General features: G+C 59.1%; 1 protein-coding gene across 1 annotated transcript in view; it reads left to right on the top strand.

Annotated features, from left to right (window-relative positions):
• LOC120393324 (collagen alpha-2(XI) chain-like) overlaps positions 1-17,611 on the top strand; it is a 67,781-nt gene that overhangs the window by 18,254 nt on the left and 31,916 nt on the right. The window contains exons 11-28 of the mRNA XM_039517859.1: positions 1,194-1,280; positions 2,293-2,349; positions 2,831-2,884; positions 3,528-3,581; positions 3,675-3,728; positions 4,437-4,490; positions 5,391-5,444; positions 5,666-5,710; positions 12,532-12,585; positions 12,678-12,722; positions 13,240-13,293; positions 13,580-13,624; positions 13,751-13,804; positions 14,704-14,748; positions 15,042-15,095; positions 15,436-15,480; positions 16,897-16,950; positions 17,045-17,152. Of these exons, the coding sequence (XP_039373793.1) occupies positions 1,194-1,280; positions 2,293-2,349; positions 2,831-2,884; positions 3,528-3,581; positions 3,675-3,728; positions 4,437-4,490; positions 5,391-5,444; positions 5,666-5,710; positions 12,532-12,585; positions 12,678-12,722; positions 13,240-13,293; positions 13,580-13,624; positions 13,751-13,804; positions 14,704-14,748; positions 15,042-15,095; positions 15,436-15,480; positions 16,897-16,950; positions 17,045-17,152 (1,017 nt within the window). The remainder of the gene's footprint in view (positions 1-1,193; positions 1,281-2,292; positions 2,350-2,830; positions 2,885-3,527; positions 3,582-3,674; positions 3,729-4,436; positions 4,491-5,390; positions 5,445-5,665; positions 5,711-12,531; positions 12,586-12,677; positions 12,723-13,239; positions 13,294-13,579; positions 13,625-13,750; positions 13,805-14,703; positions 14,749-15,041; positions 15,096-15,435; positions 15,481-16,896; positions 16,951-17,044; positions 17,153-17,611) is intronic.

Genomic DNA, 17,611 nt, shown 5'->3' on the forward strand with positions numbered 1-17,611 from the left:
TCTAGTACTGTGATCTAGAACTGAAGATTGTAGATTGGATCTGTGAGGATCTAAGATATGGGAGAGAGGAGGCTGACTCTCTTAGCTAGTCCTTGTTAGTATGTAGTGGGGATCTTTTAATCTAGAACTCAGAGAGTAACTCCTAAAACAGAGGTATTTCAGAGTATAAAGCTGTAATAGATGAGATGGATTCTGCAAATATTACCTAAAACCAAAGAAGATGTCTAGGTCTAGATCAGAAGAAAAACCTTGTATATGTGATCAGGAACTGGAGATTGCACCATGGGTGGGCCTGTGTGGAATCTAGAACAGGACAGGAGGACTCTGGTACTATTCTCTAGAAATGTAGTTAACATAATAGGGATATGGGATTTTAGGATAGAAGGAAGCAGGGGCGGCTCTAGGAATTTGGCCGCCCCAAGCACGGCGGCAAGCCGTGGGGGGCACGCTGGCGGTCGCCGGTCCCGCGGCTCCGGGGGACCTCTTGTAGACATGCCTGCGGAGGGTCTGCTGGTCCCGAGGCTCCAGTGAAGCATCCGCAGGCACGTCTGCGGGAGGTCCCCCTGAGCCGCGGGACCAGCGGACCCTCCGCAGTCATGCCTGTGGGAGGTCCACCGGAGCCGCCTGCCGCCCTCCCGGCAAAATGCTGCCCCAAGCACACGCTTGGCGTGCTGGGGTCTGGAGCCGGCCCTGGAAGGGAGAGCCCTTGTAGTGTGATCTAGAACTGGAGAGCACAGTGAGTTGAGAACCAAAAGGCTAGTACTAATAGCATTATCTAGAACCAAAGATGATGCAGTGAGTCTATAGGTGTCTAGAACAGCAGGGCGAACCCTGATAGCATTACCTGGAACTAGCAAGGATACACAGTGGGCTTATGTGAGTATGGAACAGAAATGGGCACTCTGGTTGTATTACCTAGAACCATAGAGCATGCAGTGGATATGTGTGAGTCTAGACGAGAAGGGGAATACCAAGAATGCAGCCTGGAATTGGATAGGGAGTCTAGAACAGGCCAGGGAAGCTCTGGCAATGTGATCTGCCCCCGCCCCCCCATGAAGTGAGAAGGACAGAGCAGGACTTGGGCTCTGGCGCTCTAGGGAGGCTCCGGGCATGTCTCCCAGGAGCCCAGTTCTGGGTTAGCGACGTGAGTTCAGGGATGGCACCAGTGTGAAGGTTGGTCTTTCCTCCCCCAGTTCCGGTTTGGGAGCAGCGGTGGAGACAAGGGGCCTGCGGTGTCAGCACAAGAGGCACAAGCACAGGCCATTTTACAGCAAGCCCGGGTAAGTCCCGGTGGAGACAGGGCAGGGAGAGTGGGGCTGGGTCAGGGTAGGGGGTCCAAGGAGCCTGGAAAAGATCCTGCCTTATTTTCTTCCCTGGCGCCCTGATAAATTTGGTAATCTGGAACCCAGATACCAATGGGTTGTTACCTTTCTAGAACCTCAGTAGGATCACAATTTTATTACCTTTCTAGAACCATGTTAAGGGTCATTCTTTTATTACTCTTTAAGATTCTGTACCAAATAGTGGTTGTGCCCTTCCAGAGCTTCCCCAAGGTCACAATTTACTGCCACTCTAGAATCGCAGGATAATGGTTTGTCACCTTTCTAGAATCTCAGCAGATCCCTGTTTCTTACCCTTCTAGGTTCATTTATAATCTTATGGTTAAGTAGCTCTTCAACAACATCTCAGTGTACTGCCCTTCTAGAACCAGGACGAGATCACAGTCGACTGCTCTCCTGGAACCACGGGGGTTACAGTCTATGCCCACCTAGAACCCTTACAAGTATAACAAAGCATTTCTAGAATCCCAAGACTATCATGGATCATTGCCTTAAGACCATGATTTATCTTCCCTTCAAACCTCAAACCTTATTAACCCTCCCAAGTGCGGAGCAAATCACAGTTTTCCCTTTTCTAGAACTCCAATGAGGCCCCAACTTGTCACCCCTCTAGAACCCCCATTCTAGGACCATGCTTGTCTCCTTCTAGAACCCTGCTGACATCACAATGTGCTTTTTCCTAAAACCCCAGTAAATCTGTCGCTTCTTTTCTAGAACACCGAGTGTCGCTGTTTTCCCTCCAGTCTATCGATGCTGATAAATTCATGTTTTATCCCCCTCTTAGATCCCCAGCTGGGACCGCGTTCTAATCCCCCCAAGCCCCAATAATTCTCTAGATCCCCAAGTTTCCTGTTCAGCCCTGTTCTAATCCCACCCCTTATTCCCTGCTTTGTTCTGAGTTTGGCTGGGATCCTGGTTTGCCTCTGTCTAATTCTCCTTCTCTTCCCCTTAGATGGCCCTGCGTGGCCCCCCGGGACCCATGGGATACACCGGCCGGCCTGGGCCCCTGGTAGGTACCTGCTCTGGGCTGGGGTTGGAAGAAGTCATCGCTTGATGGCTGGTGCTTTGGGGATGTGGGGGACGGGTGTCAGGGCTTAGGGGGACGTGTCAGCTTGTCCCTGGGGTGGGACACGGAGTGCTGGAGTCACTAGGGCTTCATGTCCTTGTGTTCCCCGTGCTCTGGGTGTGTGGGGCTGGTGTCACTGGAATGTCATGTCCCCAGATTCTGTGGGTCCCAGCACCCTGGGGTGTGGGGCAAGGGGGTAGGGTGGGGGGCTGGTGTCGCTGGAATTTCATGTCCCTGGATTCTGTGGGTCCCAGCGCCCTGGGCAGGTTCTGTGGGTCCAGCACCTTGGGGAGGTTCTGTGGGTCCAGCACCCTGGGGAGGTTCTGTGGATCCCAGCGCCCTGGGGAGATTGTGGGGAGGGTTGTGGCCCTGAGCCCACGTGCTGCCCCTATGTAACCCCCTCTGCTCTGCTATCTCATTCCAGGGGCAGCCAGGGGGCCCCGGGCTGAAGGGGGAAGCCGGAGACTTCGGACCCCAGGTAACAGGCTTGGCCTTGGCAGGAGATCGGTGGGTTGGTGCCCAGCATGACCCCGACTCTGACCCCTGGCTCCTGCCCTGACCTCTTGCTCCGACCCATGGACATGACCCTGTCACTGACCTCTGATCTCAGCCACTGACCTCTGACCCCTTCATTCTAACCTCAGGAACCTGACCCCTGTCATTGGCCCCAGACCAGGGCGAATGACCCGTGACCCCCACCTCTGTTCTGTGACCCTAACTCACGACTAGTGGCCCCTGACCGTGATGTCTAGCCCTTGACGCTGGCAAGTGACCTCTGACCCCTGGTTCGACGCTGGATTTATTCTGGGCTGTTTGGATCCTGTGACTTACAACCCTGACCCAGAGTCGGGGTTGCTGCCGCTCGCACCTCTGTTTACCCTTTGTTACTGCTCTCTGCCACCCCACCCCTCATTAACCCCTCAGACACTGGGGAAGAACCCCCCGGCCTGACCCCATGAACCGCATCCCACCCTGGAGCCTAACCCTGGTCTGACCCCCCAGAGCCCCCATTAACCCCCCGGACCCTGGAGAGCTCCCACCCCCATTTCTCCCTCTTCTCCCCCCCCCCGCTGCTTGTGGGGGAAGCTCTGTTCACCCTTTCCCTCCCTCTCTCTCTGTAGGGACCCCGCGGGCCGCAGGGCCTGTCTGGCCCCCCGGGGAAGCCTGGAAGGAGGGTAAGTGTGTGGATCCTGGTGGGGATACCCCAGGGTGGGGGCAGTTCTGTGCCTGGAGAGCCTCCTCTCACCCCGTCTCTGTGTCTCTGGCAGGGTCGTGCTGGAGCCGATGGTGCCCGGGGGATGCCCGGGGAGCCTGGTGTTAAGGTAACGGGGTCATGGCTTCCATGGACAAGGCACTGGGTGTGAGCCTGCCTGGGGGACCAACTGGGGCCTGGCCTCCTTGGGCTGGCGATCCACTAGGTCCCAGCACTGTAGATCCACTGATGATCCAGTAGGTCACTGCTCTGGTGACCCACTGGACTGTAGCAGTGTTGATCCAGTAGGTTGCGTTGCTGGTAATCCACTAGGTCACTGCCCCTGCGAATCCACCAATAGTCTATGAGGTGAAGGCACTGAAGATCATTAGATCACCTGAGCTGGTTATCCACTGACTATGCATGAATCCAGTGGTAATCCACTCTTCTAGTAACTCACTCATTCAGCCTGACGATCCATTAGCGATCTAGTCATTTGCTGTGTGAGTGATCCACTCCATGTGTGCACGAATCTCCTGGTGATGCACTGTCCTGGTAACCCACCCACGCAGCATGGTGATCCTTGTGCACCTGTGATCCACTCTAGCACATCGGAGACCCACCAACCAGTGACCCTCCCGTTCTGTGTGGGAACATCACTGCCTCAGGACCGGGATCCCCGGGGCCCCCCGCGAGACAGGCCCACCCTCGTTCCCAGTGGGGATTTCCAGCCCGCCTCCCGGGGATGGGGTGCCCTGGCTGGGAGGGGGTCCTGCGGGGGCGTCTCCCTAGCTGGGGCGTGCTGGCTCAGGGAGCTGTTCTGTGCTTCTCTCCGCAGGGCGACCGAGGCTTTGACGGGTTGCCGGGGCTGCCGGGGGACAAGGGGTACAGGGTGAGTTGCGTTGGCCGGGCGCCTCGCGGTGGGGAGGTGGGGGGACAGTCCAGGTGCACTGTTGGGATCTCCCTGAGAGATGGAGCCGCCCCACGGTCAGTTCTGGCCAGCCCATGTGTGCGCTACACAACTGTGCCCCTCCCGAGCATTGATACACACACAGACACACAACTGTACACCACACAGCCAGAGCCACCGCCCCCCCTTCGCAGTCACACGCCGCCCTGCCAGCACACACAAGCGTATCTACGCACACAGATATACACAGTCTAGTTCCAGCAGGGCTTGTTTCGGGGCAGACTGACGTCCGGAGCGATGCAGGGGCAGCCGAGCCCTTCTGGCCTCAGAATCTACTCACAGTCTTACGCACCCTGCGCAACGCACACAGCCACGCGGAACACTACACACGCACAACCACGCACTTCTCCACAGCCGTGTCACCACAAACACACCGCACTGCGCAGTATACACACAGCCTCCCACTTGTGCAGCCAGGCATGTGCAATCACACAGTCACATAGACACAACCACGCACACGCTAACACTCTCCTAACTATGTGTGCACACACTCAGATTCGCAACAATACACACAAAGCCACTGCATTCACACACAGCCCCACACACGTGCAGTCACACAAACACAGTACAGACAGCACACCGGCAGTTGTGCACGTACGCACAACAACACAGCTGTACACAGTTCACAGCACAACACATACACATCCGGCACATTTGCGATGCACCCCCCGCCCTGCAATTACATACTCAGTCACACTCACCCCCACGGCACATGCAGCCGTGCCTCCATCACACACACAGCCACCCCCAAAGCCCTGCACGTCCCACGGACACAACCCCCATGGCTCCCCACCCAGCTGATCCAAGGCTTTGTCCCCGCAGGGTGAGACGGGTTCCCAGGGCATCCCAGGCCCCCCTGGTGAGGATGGACAGCGGGTGAGTAACTGCTCACTGGAGGGGCTGGGGGGTGGGAGGGAGACTGAGGGGCTCCCCGGGGAGGGAGCTGTGGGGAGAGCTGAGGGGGAATGGGGAGATGGAGGGGGCTGGAGGTGAGGGGAGCAGAGGGAGCTGGAAATGGGGAGCAGGGATGGCTGGGGGGAGCTGAGCTTGCTCCCCCTCCCTGTTCTCTGCCTCACCCCCTTTTTCTCTTCCCCCAGGGAGACGATGGAGAGGTCGGCCCCAGAGGGCTCCCTGGAGAACCGGTACGTCCCCTCCCTCCCTGCCAGGCAGGCAGCAGGAGCTTGTGCCAGTGTGAGAGGGAGCAGCTCCCCAGAGTGGTGCAGAGGGATAATCAGGGCCCCATTTACCCTGCCCCCCCCATGATTTACTCCCCCTCCACTCCACGGAATTGGGCCCCACAATCCTCACTTTTCTGGCCCTGCCTGAGTCTGCAGAGAGCCTGAAACCAGGCAACTACCCCAGCTGAGCCTTGATTCTCAACCCCTTGGTGCTCAGCTCTGTGTTGTTAACCCCGGGGTGGGCCAACTGTCTGGCCCGAGGGCCATATCTGGGTATGGAAATGGTATGGCGGGCCACGAAATCGGGGCTCGAAGTGTGGGAGGGGGTGAGGGTTCCGTCTGGGGGTTTGGGATCTGGGGTGGAGCCAGAAATGAGGAGTTCAGGGTGCAGGAGGAGGCTCTAGGCTGGGGCAGGGGGTTGGGTGTGGGGGGGGGGTGAGGGCTCGGGCTGGGGGTGCAGGCTCGGGAGTGGAGCCAGGGATGAGGGGTTTGGGGTGCAGGAGGGGCTCCAGGCTGGGACAGGGGTCGGTGTGTGTGTGGGGTGAGGGCTCGGGAGTGGAGCCAGGGATGAGGGGTTTGGGGTGCAGGAGGGCTCCAGGCTGGGGCAGAGGGTCGGTGTGTGTGTGGGGGCTCGGGCTGGCTGGGGTGCAGGCTCGGGAGTGGAGCCAGGGATCAGGGGTTTGGGGTGCAGGAGGGGCTCCAGGCTGGGACAGGGGTCGGTGTGTGTGTGTGGGGTGAGGGCTTGGGAGTGGAGCCAGGGATGAGGGGTTTGGGGTGCAGGGGGGGCTCCGGGCTGGGACAGGGGGTCGGTGGGTATGTGGGGGGGTGAGGGCTCGGGCTGGGGGTACAGGCTCGGGAGCGGAGCCAGGGATGAGGGGTTCGGAGGGCAAGAGGGGGATCAGGGCTGGGGCAGGGGGTTGGAGCATGGGAGGGGGTCAGGGGTGCAGGCTCCGGGCAGCACTTACCTCAAGCAGCTCCCAGAAGCAGCAGCATGTCTCCCCTCTGGCTCCTATGCAGAGGCGCAGCACCGGCCATGCGGCTCTGCGGTGCTGTCCCGTCTGCAGGCGCCACCCCCACAGCTCCCATTGGCTGCGGTTCCTGACCAATGGGAGCTGCAGAACTGCTGTTGTGGGGGCAGTATGAGGAACCCCCTGGCTGCCCCTACATGCAGGAGCCGGAGGGGGGCCGTGCCGCTGTGTCTGGGAGCCACGCAGAGCCACAGCACACGCAGAGCGGGGCAAGCCCCCGACCCCACTCCCCAACGGGAGCTTGAGGGCTGGATTAAAAGGTCTGATGGACGTGGCCCGCGGGTGATATTTTGCCCACCCCTGTGTTAACCCCTCTCTATAAAATCAGCATGAACCATTGAACCTACTGATGGCAAAATCAAAGCCCAACGTTAACTGCTTCACCCCCCACACTTCAGCAGAAACAAGCCAGTTAATGGGTTACCCCCAAGCCTCCATCTGCTCCCACCTGTGTCCAGACTGCCCCCTCTCCTGTGCCCCGGCACCCCCGGTATTGCTGGGACGGGACTCCGTGGTGCCTCAGGAGCTGGCAGTGTGGAGGGGAGGAGTTTGAAATTGGCAGGATTTAGCCAAGGGTTAGCATGGCGTGGGAGGGATCCTGGCTGGGGCCCTAGACTCCATTTGAAAATCCCCGCCTGGGGCCCTGAAGAAGCCGTTAGGGGTGGGCTGAAAACTGGGGGTGCTAGTGCCCTGCTGCTGGGGAGACGCGGGATGGGAATGCAGCCAGCTCTGGTTGGCGTTGGGATTGGAGTAGGTGTTGGCGTTGGTGTTAGGATGGTGGTTGGTGTTAGGGTTGACATTGGGATTGGAGGTGGCGTTGGCGTTAGGACTGTGGTTGGTGTTAGGGTTGGGGTGGACATTGGGGTTGGTGTTAGGGTTGAGGTGGACGTTGGGGTTGGTGTTAGGGTTGGCGTTGGGATTGGAGTAGGTGTTGGCGTTGGTGTTAGGATGGTGGTTGGTGTTAGGGTTGGGGTGGACGTTGGGGTTGGTGTTAGGGTTGGCGTTGGGGTTGGAGGTGGCGTTGGCGTTAGGATGGTGGTTGGCGTTAGGGTTGGGGTTGGACAGGGGAGCGCCGACTAGCGCAGGGAACACTCTGACATATCGCTTTGGAAAATGGGTCCCAGGCAGGGATTGGGGCTGGCACTATGGTTGGGCTGGGGGTTGGTATTGGGGCTGCCACTGGCCTTGGCGTTAGGATTGAGATCGGCGTTGGGGTTGGTGCTAGGGTTGGGGTTAGGGTTGGCATTAGGCTTAGTGTGGGAGTTGACATTGGACTGGGGTTGGCATTGGGATTGCAGTTGGTATTAGGGTTGGTTGGGACTGGAGTTGGTGGTAGGGTTGGCGTTGACGTTGGAGTTGGTATTAGGGATCGTGTTGTGATAGGGTTGGTGCTGGGATTGGTGTTAGGATTGTTGTCGGCGTTAGAGTTGGAATTGGAGCTGGAGTTGGTGTTAGGGTTGGCGTTGGGGTTCAGAGTTGGCGTTGGTGTTAGGATGGTGGTTGGTGTTAGGGTTGAGGTGGACGTTGGGGTTGGTGTTAGGGTTGAGGTGGACGTTGGGGTTGGTGTTAGGGTTGGCGTTGGGATTGGAGGTGGCGTTGGTGTTAGGATGGTGGTTGGTGTTAGGGTTGAGGTGGACGTTGGGGTTGGTGTTAGGGTTGGGGTGGACGTTGGGGTTGGTGTTAGGGTTGGGGTGGACGTTGGGGTTGGTGTTAGGGTTGGCGTTGGGATTGGAGTAGGTGTTGGCGTTGGTGTTAGGATGGTGGTTGGTGTTAGGGTTGAGGTGGACGTTGGGGTTGGTGTTAGGGTTGGCGTTGGGATTGGAGTAGGCGTTGGCGTTGGTGTTAGGATGGTGGTTGGTGATAGGGTTGGCGCTGGGATTGGTGTTAGGATTGTTGTCGGAGTCAGAGCTGGAATTGGAGCTGCAGTTGATGTTAGGGTTGGCGTTGGGGTTCAGAGTTGGCGTTGATGTTTGAGTAGGCTTTGGCATTGGTGTTAGGATGGTGGTTGGTGTTAGGGTTGGCGTTGGGATTGGAGTAGGCGTTGGTGTTGGTGTTAGGATTGTGGTTGGTATTAGGGTTGAGGTGGATGTTGGGGTTGGTATTAGGGTTACCGCTGGGATTGGAGTAGGCGTTGGCGTTAGGGTTGGGGTTGGCGTTAGGACTGTGGTTGGTGTTAGGGTTGGCATTGGGATTGGAGGTGGCGTTGGTGTTAGGATGGTGGTTGGTGTTAGGGTTGGCGTTGGGATTGGAGTAGGCGTTGGCGTTGGTGTTAGGATGGTGGTTGGTGATAGGGTTGGCGCTGGGATTGGTGTTAGGATTGTTGTCGGAGTCAGAGCTGGAATTGGAGCTGCAGTTGATGTTAGGGTTGGCGTTGGGGTTCAGAGTTGGCGTTGATGTTTGAGTAGGCTTTGGCATTGGTGTTAGGATGGTGGTTGGTGTTAGGGTTGGCGTTGGGATTGGAGTAGGCGTTGGTGTTGGTGTTAGGATTGTGGTTGGTATTAGGGTTGAGGTGGATGTTGGGGTTGGTATTAGGTTACCGCTGGGATTGGAGTAGGCGTTGGCGTTAGGGTTGGGGTTGGCGTTAGGACTGTGGTTGGTGTTAGGGTTGGCATTGGGATTGGAGGTGGCGTTGGTGTTAGGATGGTGGTTGGTGTTAGGGTTGGCGTTGGGATTGGAGTAGGCGTTGGCGTTGGTGTTAGGATGGTGGTTGGTATTAGAGTTGGCGTTGGGATTGGAGGTGGCGTTGGCGTTAGGACTGTGGTTGGTGTTAGGGTTGGGGTGGACGTTGGGGTTGGTGTTAGGGTTGAGGTGGACATTGGGGTTGGTGTTAGGGTTGGCGTTGGGATTGGAGTAGGTGTTGGCGTTGGTGTTAGGATGGTGGTTGGTGTTAGGGTTGACATTGGGATTGGAGGTGGCGTTGGCGTTAGGACTGTGGTTGGTGTTAGGGTTGGGGTGGACGTTGGGGTTGGTGTTAGGGTTGAGGTGGACGTTGGGGTTGGTGTTAGGGTTGGCGTTGGGATTGGAGTAGGTGTTGGCGTTGGTGTTAGGATGGTGGTTGGTGTTAGGGTTGGGGTGGACGTTGGGGTTGGTGTTAGGGTTGGCGTTGGGGTTGGAGGTGGCGTTGGCGTTAGGATGGTGGTTGGCGTTAGGGTTGGGGTTGGACAGGGGAGCGCCGACTAGCGCAGGGAACACTCTGACATATCGCTTTGGAAAATGGGTCCCAGGCAGGGATTGGGGCTGGCACTATGGTTGGGCTGGGGGTTGGTATTGGGGCTGCCACTGGCCTTGGCGTTAGGATTGAGATCGGCATTGGGGTTGGTGCTAGGGTTGGGGTTAGGGTTGGCATTAGGCTTAGTGTGGGAGTTGACATTGGACTGGGGTTGGCATTGGGATTGCAGTTGGTATTAGGGTTGGTTGGGACTGGAGTTGGTGGTAGGGTTGGCGTTGACGTTGGAGTTGGTATTAGGGATCGTGTTGTGATAGGGTTGGTGCTGGGATTGGTGTTAGGATTGTTGTCGGCGTTAGAGTTGGAATTGGAGCTGGAGTTGGTGTTAGGGTTGGCGTTGGGGTTCAGAGTTGGCGTTGGTGTTAGGATGGTGGTTGGTGTTAGGGTTGAGGTGGACGTTGGGGTTGGTGTTAGGGTTGAGGTGGACGTTGGGGTTGGTGTTAGGGTTGGCGTTGGGATTGGAGGTGGCGTTGGTGTTAGGATGGTGGTTGGTGTTAGGGTTGAGGTGGACGTTGGGGTTGGTGTTAGGGTTGAGGTGGACGTTGGGGTTGGTGTTAGGGTTGGCGTTGGGATTGGAGTAGGCGTTGGCGTTGGTGTTAGGATGGTGGTTGGTGATAGGGTTGGCGCTGGGATTGGTGTTAGGATTGTTGTCGGAGTCAGAGCTGGAATTGGAGCTGCAGTTGATGTTAGGGTTGGCGTTGGGGTTCAGAGTTGGCGTTGATGTTTGAGTAGGCTTTGGCATTGGTGTTAGGATGGTGGTTGGTGTTAGGGTTGGCGTTGGGATTGGAGTAGGCGTTGGTGTTGGTGTTAGGATTGTGGTTGGTATTAGGGTTGAGGTGGATGTTGGGGTTGGTATTAGGGTTACCGCTGGGATTGGAGTAGGCGTTGGCGTTAGGGTTGGGGTTGGCGTTAGGACTGTGGTTGGTGTTAGGGTTGGCATTGGGATTGGAGGTGGCGTTGGTGTTAGGATGGTGGTTGGTATTAGAGTTGGCGTTGGGATTGGAGGTGGCGTTGGCGTTAGGACTGTGGTTGGTGTTAGGGTTGGGGTGGACGTTGGGGTTGGTGTTAGGGTTGAGGTGGACGTTGGGGTTGGTGTTAGGGTTGGCGTTGGGATTGGAGTAGGTGTTGGCGTTGGTGTTAGGATGGTGGTTGGTGTTAGGGTTGGCGTTGGGATTGGAGGTGGCGTTGGTGTTGGTGTTAGGATGGTGGTTGGTGTTAGGGTTGAGGTGGACGTTGGGGTTGGTGTTAGGGTTGGCGTTGGGATTGGAGTAGGTGTTGGCGTTGGTGTTAGGATGGTGGTTGGTGTTAGGGTTGACGTTGGGATTGGAGGTGGTGTTGGCGTTAGGACTGTGGTTGGTGTTAGGGTTGGGGTGGACGTTGGGGTTGGTGTTAGGGTTGAGGTGGACGTTGGGGTTGGTGTTAGGGTTGGCGTTGGGATTGGAGTAGGTGTTGGCGTTGGTGTTAGGATGGTGGTTGGTGTTAGGGTTGGGGTGGACGTTGGGGTTGGTGTTAGGGTTGGCGTTGGGGTTGGAGGTGGCGTTGGCGTTAGGATGGTGGTTGGCGTTAGGGTTGGGGTTGGCGTTACGGTTGAGGTGGACGTTGGGGTTGGTGTTAGGATGGTGGTTGGTGTTAGGGTTGACGCTGGGATTGGAGGTGGCGTTGGGATTTGGTTGGGTTTGTTTTCTCTTTTCTCCTGTCCTCTCCCCCCTCTTGCGGCTCTGTTACATTTACAGATTTGACGCTGTTTGGAAAAGCTACAGCCGGGGGTGGGGGGAGGATGAGAACCCCCCAAAATCCTTTCTCCGGCCGGATTTGGTAGTAAAACCCAGCACAAATGCAAGCGTCTGGACTCTCTGAAACACTGGGTTTATCGACAGCCCGAGCGGAGCGAACGTTCCCACGTGGTGCCCGATTCCCCATTGCCCGGAACACTCTTCCCCGAGAGCAGTTCCCTTTCGGACGAGCCCCCGGAAGCTGTCTGGGGGTTAGCCCGGTGCTACCCACGGGATGGACGGATGAGCCGTCTGGGGCCAGGCCTTGGGGACAGAGCAACACCCACTGGGGATCTGGCCTGTGGGGTCCCCCGTGCCTTGCCCCTGGCAGACTCCACAAGGGCCAGCGTCTCCTAGTACGGGCGCCAGCGGAGTCTCGTTGCACTGAAACTGAGGGGTCTTAGCACCATGTCCCGGGGTGCTCTGGGGTTTCACCCCAGCACGCGGCCCAGGGTCTGGGATCAGAGAGGGGCAGGGTCTGCACCACGGAGCAGCATCCTCCTGGGGTCCTCAGCTCCAGGGTTTATGTGTGGCTTGCTCAGTGTGGTGCCGGGAGCGCTGGCTGGTGCAGGGTGTGTGTGTGTGTGTGTGTGTCTGTGTGTGTCTGTGTGTGTGTGCATATGTGTGCTGCTCTTTGCTGGGCGGGGGGAGGGTAGTGTTGGGGGCAATTGCTGGCTCCCCCCACAGCCCCGTTGTGGGGACCCAGGCCTGGCTTTGTCCCCACAGCCTCACTAACTCTGGTTTCTCCCCTCCCTGCAGGGACCCAGAGGTTTGCTTGGACCCAAAGGCCCACCGGGGATCCCCGGGCCTCTGGTAAGTGCCACGCACGGCATCCCAATTCCCCCTGCCCCCATAACCCCCACCACACTAACCTCCACCCGTCTGTCTGTCTGTCTGCTCCGCAGGGCGTGCGTGGCATAGATGGTCCCACTGGGCCCAAAGGGAACCTGGTGAGTCGGCACGTCTGTCTGTCTGTCTGTCTATCTGCGCTGCCTGGTCCTGCTATGGACTGGGTTGGAAATGCCCTAGGGGCGCCCACCCAGGGATGCCAGTGCTGGGAGCTTCCCCTACTGCAGTGCCCCCAGCCGGGGACTCTTGCGCTGGGAGCTTCCCCTACTGCAGTGCCCCAAGTCAGGAACTCCGGTGCTGTGAACTTCCCCTACAGCAGTGTCCCCAGATGGGGTCTCCGGTGCTGCGAGCGTCTCCTACAGCAGTGCCCTAAATGGGGTCTCTGGTGCTGTGAGCTTCCCTTACAGCAGTGTCCCCAGATGGGGTCTCCGGTGCTGCGAGCGTCTCCTACAGCAGTGCCCTAAATGGGGTCTCTGGTGCTGTGAGCTTCCCTTACAGCAGTGCCCCCATCCAGTGATCCCAGTGTTGTGAACTTCCCCTGCAACAGTGCCCTCTCTCCTTTCTGTATAACACGCGGGTGGTTCTGGTTCTAACTCCAGTTGCGTCTGACTGTTACAGGGGCCGCAAGGCGAGCCAGGTCCCCCAGGTCAGCAGGGAACTCCAGGCACCCAGGTAAGGAAAACTCTCTCCCTGAAACAGCCCAGCTCTGGGGACATGGGATTCGGGGGGGGGGGGGGGGGCTTGGAGCCAGGACTCCTGGGTTCCGTCCCTGCTCTGGGTGGGGAGTGGGGTCCAATGGATTAGAGCAGGGGGAGCTGGGAGCAACTCCTGGGTTCCCTCCCTGGCTCTGGGAGGGGAGTGGGTCTAGTGGTTAGAGCAGGGGCTGGGGGCCAGGACTCCTGGGTTCTATCCCTGGCTCTGGGTGGGGGCTGGATCTGACCATGTTTCTCTCTTTCAGGGATTACCGGGACCACAAGGTGCTATGGGCCCCCCCGGAGAGAAGGTGAGTGCCCCAAACCTACCCTGCCCCCCAGTGTTGTGCAGCCCCCACCCGCCGCACCAGCCTGGGTCACACAATGGGGGTCTCTGCTCTGCCAGCTCTGAGCTCTGCTTTTCTCTCTCTCCGCAGGGTCCCACGGGCAAACCTGGTCTCCCCGGCATGCCAGGGTCTGACGGGCCTCCCGTGAGTAACCTGCTCACCCCAGCTCCTTCCCTCCTTCCTTCCACCCTCTCCTCCCAGCACCCTGGCCCCCAGACTCCCCCAGCCCCGGAATGGCAATACGACGGCCATATTTCACAGGAAGTGAGCCTGTTGGCCTCCTGCACTGCATGGCTCCCTTCTGCCCTGGGGCGAGAGCCTGGCGGCCATGTTTAACAGGAAGTGAGCTATCACATTTCCTGTAGGGGCCCCATCATCATAGGGATGCTCTTGAGCAGTGCCCCCCGGCTATGGGGCAATGACTGGTGGCCATGTTTAACAGGATGCGAGCTACCACCACTTCCTGTTGGTCCCCCACTCGCACCCCTGCTCATGGGGTGAGGACCTGGTGGCCATGTTTAACAGGATGCGAGCTACCACCACTTCCTGTTGGCTCCCCACTCGCACCCCTGCTCATGGGGCGAGGACCTGGTGGCCATGTTTAACAGGAAGTGAGCCAGTACCACTTCCTGTTGACGTTGGTTTCCCTTCAGCCTGGCTTGGTTGACCCCGTTAAATGCCAGCGGGTGGGATTAGCCCCAGAGCCTCTGGCCTCAGCTCTGGCCTGGTCCCCAAAGGCAGCTACCCCCACTCACGCCAACCCTGGCCTGCACCCCCTGGCGCAACCAAGCTCCACTGACCATTCACCCCAAGCCGGGCCAGGTGTCCCCAATGCTTGGTGAAAGGAGTTCAGGTCAAAGGGCAGCTGGGCTATTCCTGCCCCACAGGCAGGGGGCACTGCCCTTGCCACAGGAGCGGGGGTGCGTGTGGGATGTTGGGGTGGCTCCCCAGGCAGGGGGACGGAGCAACGCCCAGTGCTGTGGGGCTGGTGTTAATGATTCATCCCTCTCTGTCTCCTCCCTTTCCCATTCCCTCCCTCTCAGGGGCATCCGGGGAAGGAAGGTCCGTCGGGAACCAAAGGTAACCAGGTAAGGGGAGAATGTCCACTCCTGCCCCTTCCCATCGTCCCCCCAAACCCCAATATCCCCTCGCCCCTCAGGCTCCCCTCCCCCCAGTCCTAGCCTTTTCAGACCTTGGCGGCCAAGTCACAACCCCCCAGGCGCTAGGGGTGAGGTACTAAGACCCTGGCCCCAGCGTGCAGGGCTGAGAGCCCCCGGGTCAGTGGGGTGACGTCTCCCATCCGTGATTCTAACCCCCCCAGTAGGGAGCAGGGACACCAGCCACTCTCCCCTGTGATTGGTCTAATCTCTCTCTATTGCAGGGTCCGTCCGGTCCCCAAGGTCCGATTGGCTACCCAGGCCCTCGTGGTGTGAAGGTAAGCGGCTGATTGGTCCCAGGACTTGGCGTGACTCTGGGACTGGGATATTACCCACAATTCTTAGTAAGGATGGGTGAAGGTCCAGAAGCCTGGAGGTCCCTGACCCTCAAGGGGAGAAGAGGATTCTGGCTACAATGAAAAACAAGACAAGAGAATTATAGCCAATGGGAGCCAGGACTCCTGGGTTCTATCCCAGCTCTGGGAGGGGAGTGGGGTCTAGTGGTTAGAGCAGGGGGCAGTGGGAACTGGGAGCCAGGACTCCTGGGTTCTCTGCCTAGATCTGTGGCTGGCCTCTGCAGTGCAGCTCACCCTGTTGAACTCTCCCCATCTCTTCCAGGGCGTGGATGGAATTCGGGGGCTGAAGGGTCACAAGGGTGAGAAGGTGAGTTCTGCTTCCCCGACCCTCAACCGCAGGTCAGACATGTTGCTGGCAGCACCGAACAGCGCCCCCTAGTGCTAGGCTGGGGGAATGGTGCACAGCGCCTCCTAGTGCCTGGCTGGGGGAATGGTGCACAGCGCCTCCTAGTGCCTGGCTAGGGGAATGGTGCACAGCACCCCCTTGTGCGAGGCTGCAGGAATGGTGCATGACATCCCCTAACAAACGAGTCCGGTGGCACCTTAAAGACTAACAGATAAGGTGCCACTGGACTCCCTGGTGTTTTTGTGGCTACAGACTAACACGGCTACTTCCTGATACTTGATGTCCCCAGTGCCAGGCTGGGGGGAATGGCACACAGCGCCCCCTAGTGCCCAGCTGGGGAACTGGTGCATGGCACCCCCTAGTGCCTGACTGGGGGAATGCTCAGGGGCGGCTCCAGGCCCCAGCACGCCAAGCGCGTGCTTGGGGCGGCAAGCTGCGGGGGGCGCTCTGCCAGTGCCGCGAGGGCGACAGGCAGGCTGCCTCCGGTGGTTTGCCTGCCGTGCTTGGGGCGGCAAAATCCCTAGAGCCGCCCCTGGGAATGGTGCACAGAGCCGCCTAGTGCCCGGCGGGGAATAGTGCACAGCGCCCCCTACCTGCAGACCCCTGACCAGGGGTCAGGAAAGGATTTGCCCCTCCCCAGTGTATTCTGGGTTTTTTGTTTTAACTTTCCTCCCTCTGCAGCCTCAGGGCTGGCCCGGCTGGAGATGGGACTGGGGGGGGCGGGCTCTGAGGGGGCACCCAGCATTATCGCACCCATGGGAGTGGCTGGCTAGTCCTTGCACCCATGCTCAGGGTGTAGCTGATCGCTGTGGGTGGGGTTGGGGAGAATTCTCCCCCCTTCCCCCAGTCAGACTGGCAGTGACTTGGGGGTTCTCACCTTCCCCTGCAGCCTGGGGGCAGGTCACTGAGGGACAGCATTGGCCTGCTAAACCCAGGGTTGTGAGTTCAGTCCTCGAGGGGGCCACTTAGGGATCTGGGGCAAAATCAGTACTTGGTCCTGCTAGTGAAGGCAGGAGGCTGGACGCGATGACCTTTCAGGGTCCCTTCCAGTTCTAGGAGATAGGTGTATCTCCATATATTCAATTTAAAGATTATCTGGGGGAGGGGGTGTCTCTCACTTAACCCTTTCTCTGCCATGGCAGAGCCTCGGGCTCTGGTGCCCCTCACCCCACCCCGGTTCTCAGCCTGTGGCAGGTAACTGCCGAGTCTCCCAGGGGCTGTGGCACTTGGGTCTCATTTCGGGGGCTGGGTTAGTGTGCGGGGGCGGGGGAGGGGGGCCTGGTGGCCTGTGACATACAGGAGGTCAGACCAGCTGAGCTGCTAACCAGCCTTTCCTCTCTGGCTGTCTGACGGTCTCCGGTCTGTCTGTCTGTGCAGGGGGAGGACGGATTCCCCGGGTTCAAAGGCGACTTCGGAGTGAAAGGAGACAGGGTAAGTTTGTGCCTGGAGCCCCCCACCCCTCGCTGCCCGCCTGCTCCTGGCGATGCCAGTCTCACCCACCCCTCTCTCCTCTCTGCCCCCGCAGGGCGAGGTGGGTGTCCCAGGAGCCAGAGGAGAGGATGGACCGGAAGGTCCCAAAGGCCGGACCGGACCCTCGGGTGACCCGGGTCCCCTCGGACTGGTGGGAGAGAAGGTGAGGAGCTGGGGCACCATGGGGCAGGACTGGGCAGTGCTGAGCATGAGGGAGTTGGCCCCTGACCATGTGCCTGTTCCCTGCCCCCTGAGCCAGCCAGTCCCTGCCCTGGGGCCGGATGGGAGCCGGCGACCCCAAGAGGGGAAAGGCCCCGTGTCCCATTCCCTGTCCCCCCGAACAGCCAGCCCCCAACCCTGGGGCCGGATGGGAGCCGGCGCCCCCCAGAGGGGAAAAGGCCCCGTGTCCCATTCCCTGTCCCCCTGAACAGCCAGCCCCCCACCCTGGGGCCGGCTGGGAGCCGGCGCCCCCAAGAGGGGAAAGGCCCCGTGTCCCATTCCCTGCCCCCCTGAACAGCCAGCCCCCCACCCTGGGGCCGGATGGGAGCCGGCGCCCCCAAGAGGGGAAAGGCCCCGTGTCCCATTCCCTGACCCCCTGAGCCAGCCAGTCCCTGCCCTGGGG

The sequence above is a fragment of the Mauremys reevesii genome, unplaced genomic scaffold (genome assembly GCF_016161935.1).
Source record: "Mauremys reevesii isolate NIE-2019 unplaced genomic scaffold, ASM1616193v1 Contig18, whole genome shotgun sequence".
Taxonomy (NCBI): domain Eukaryota; kingdom Metazoa; phylum Chordata; order Testudines; family Geoemydidae; genus Mauremys; species Mauremys reevesii.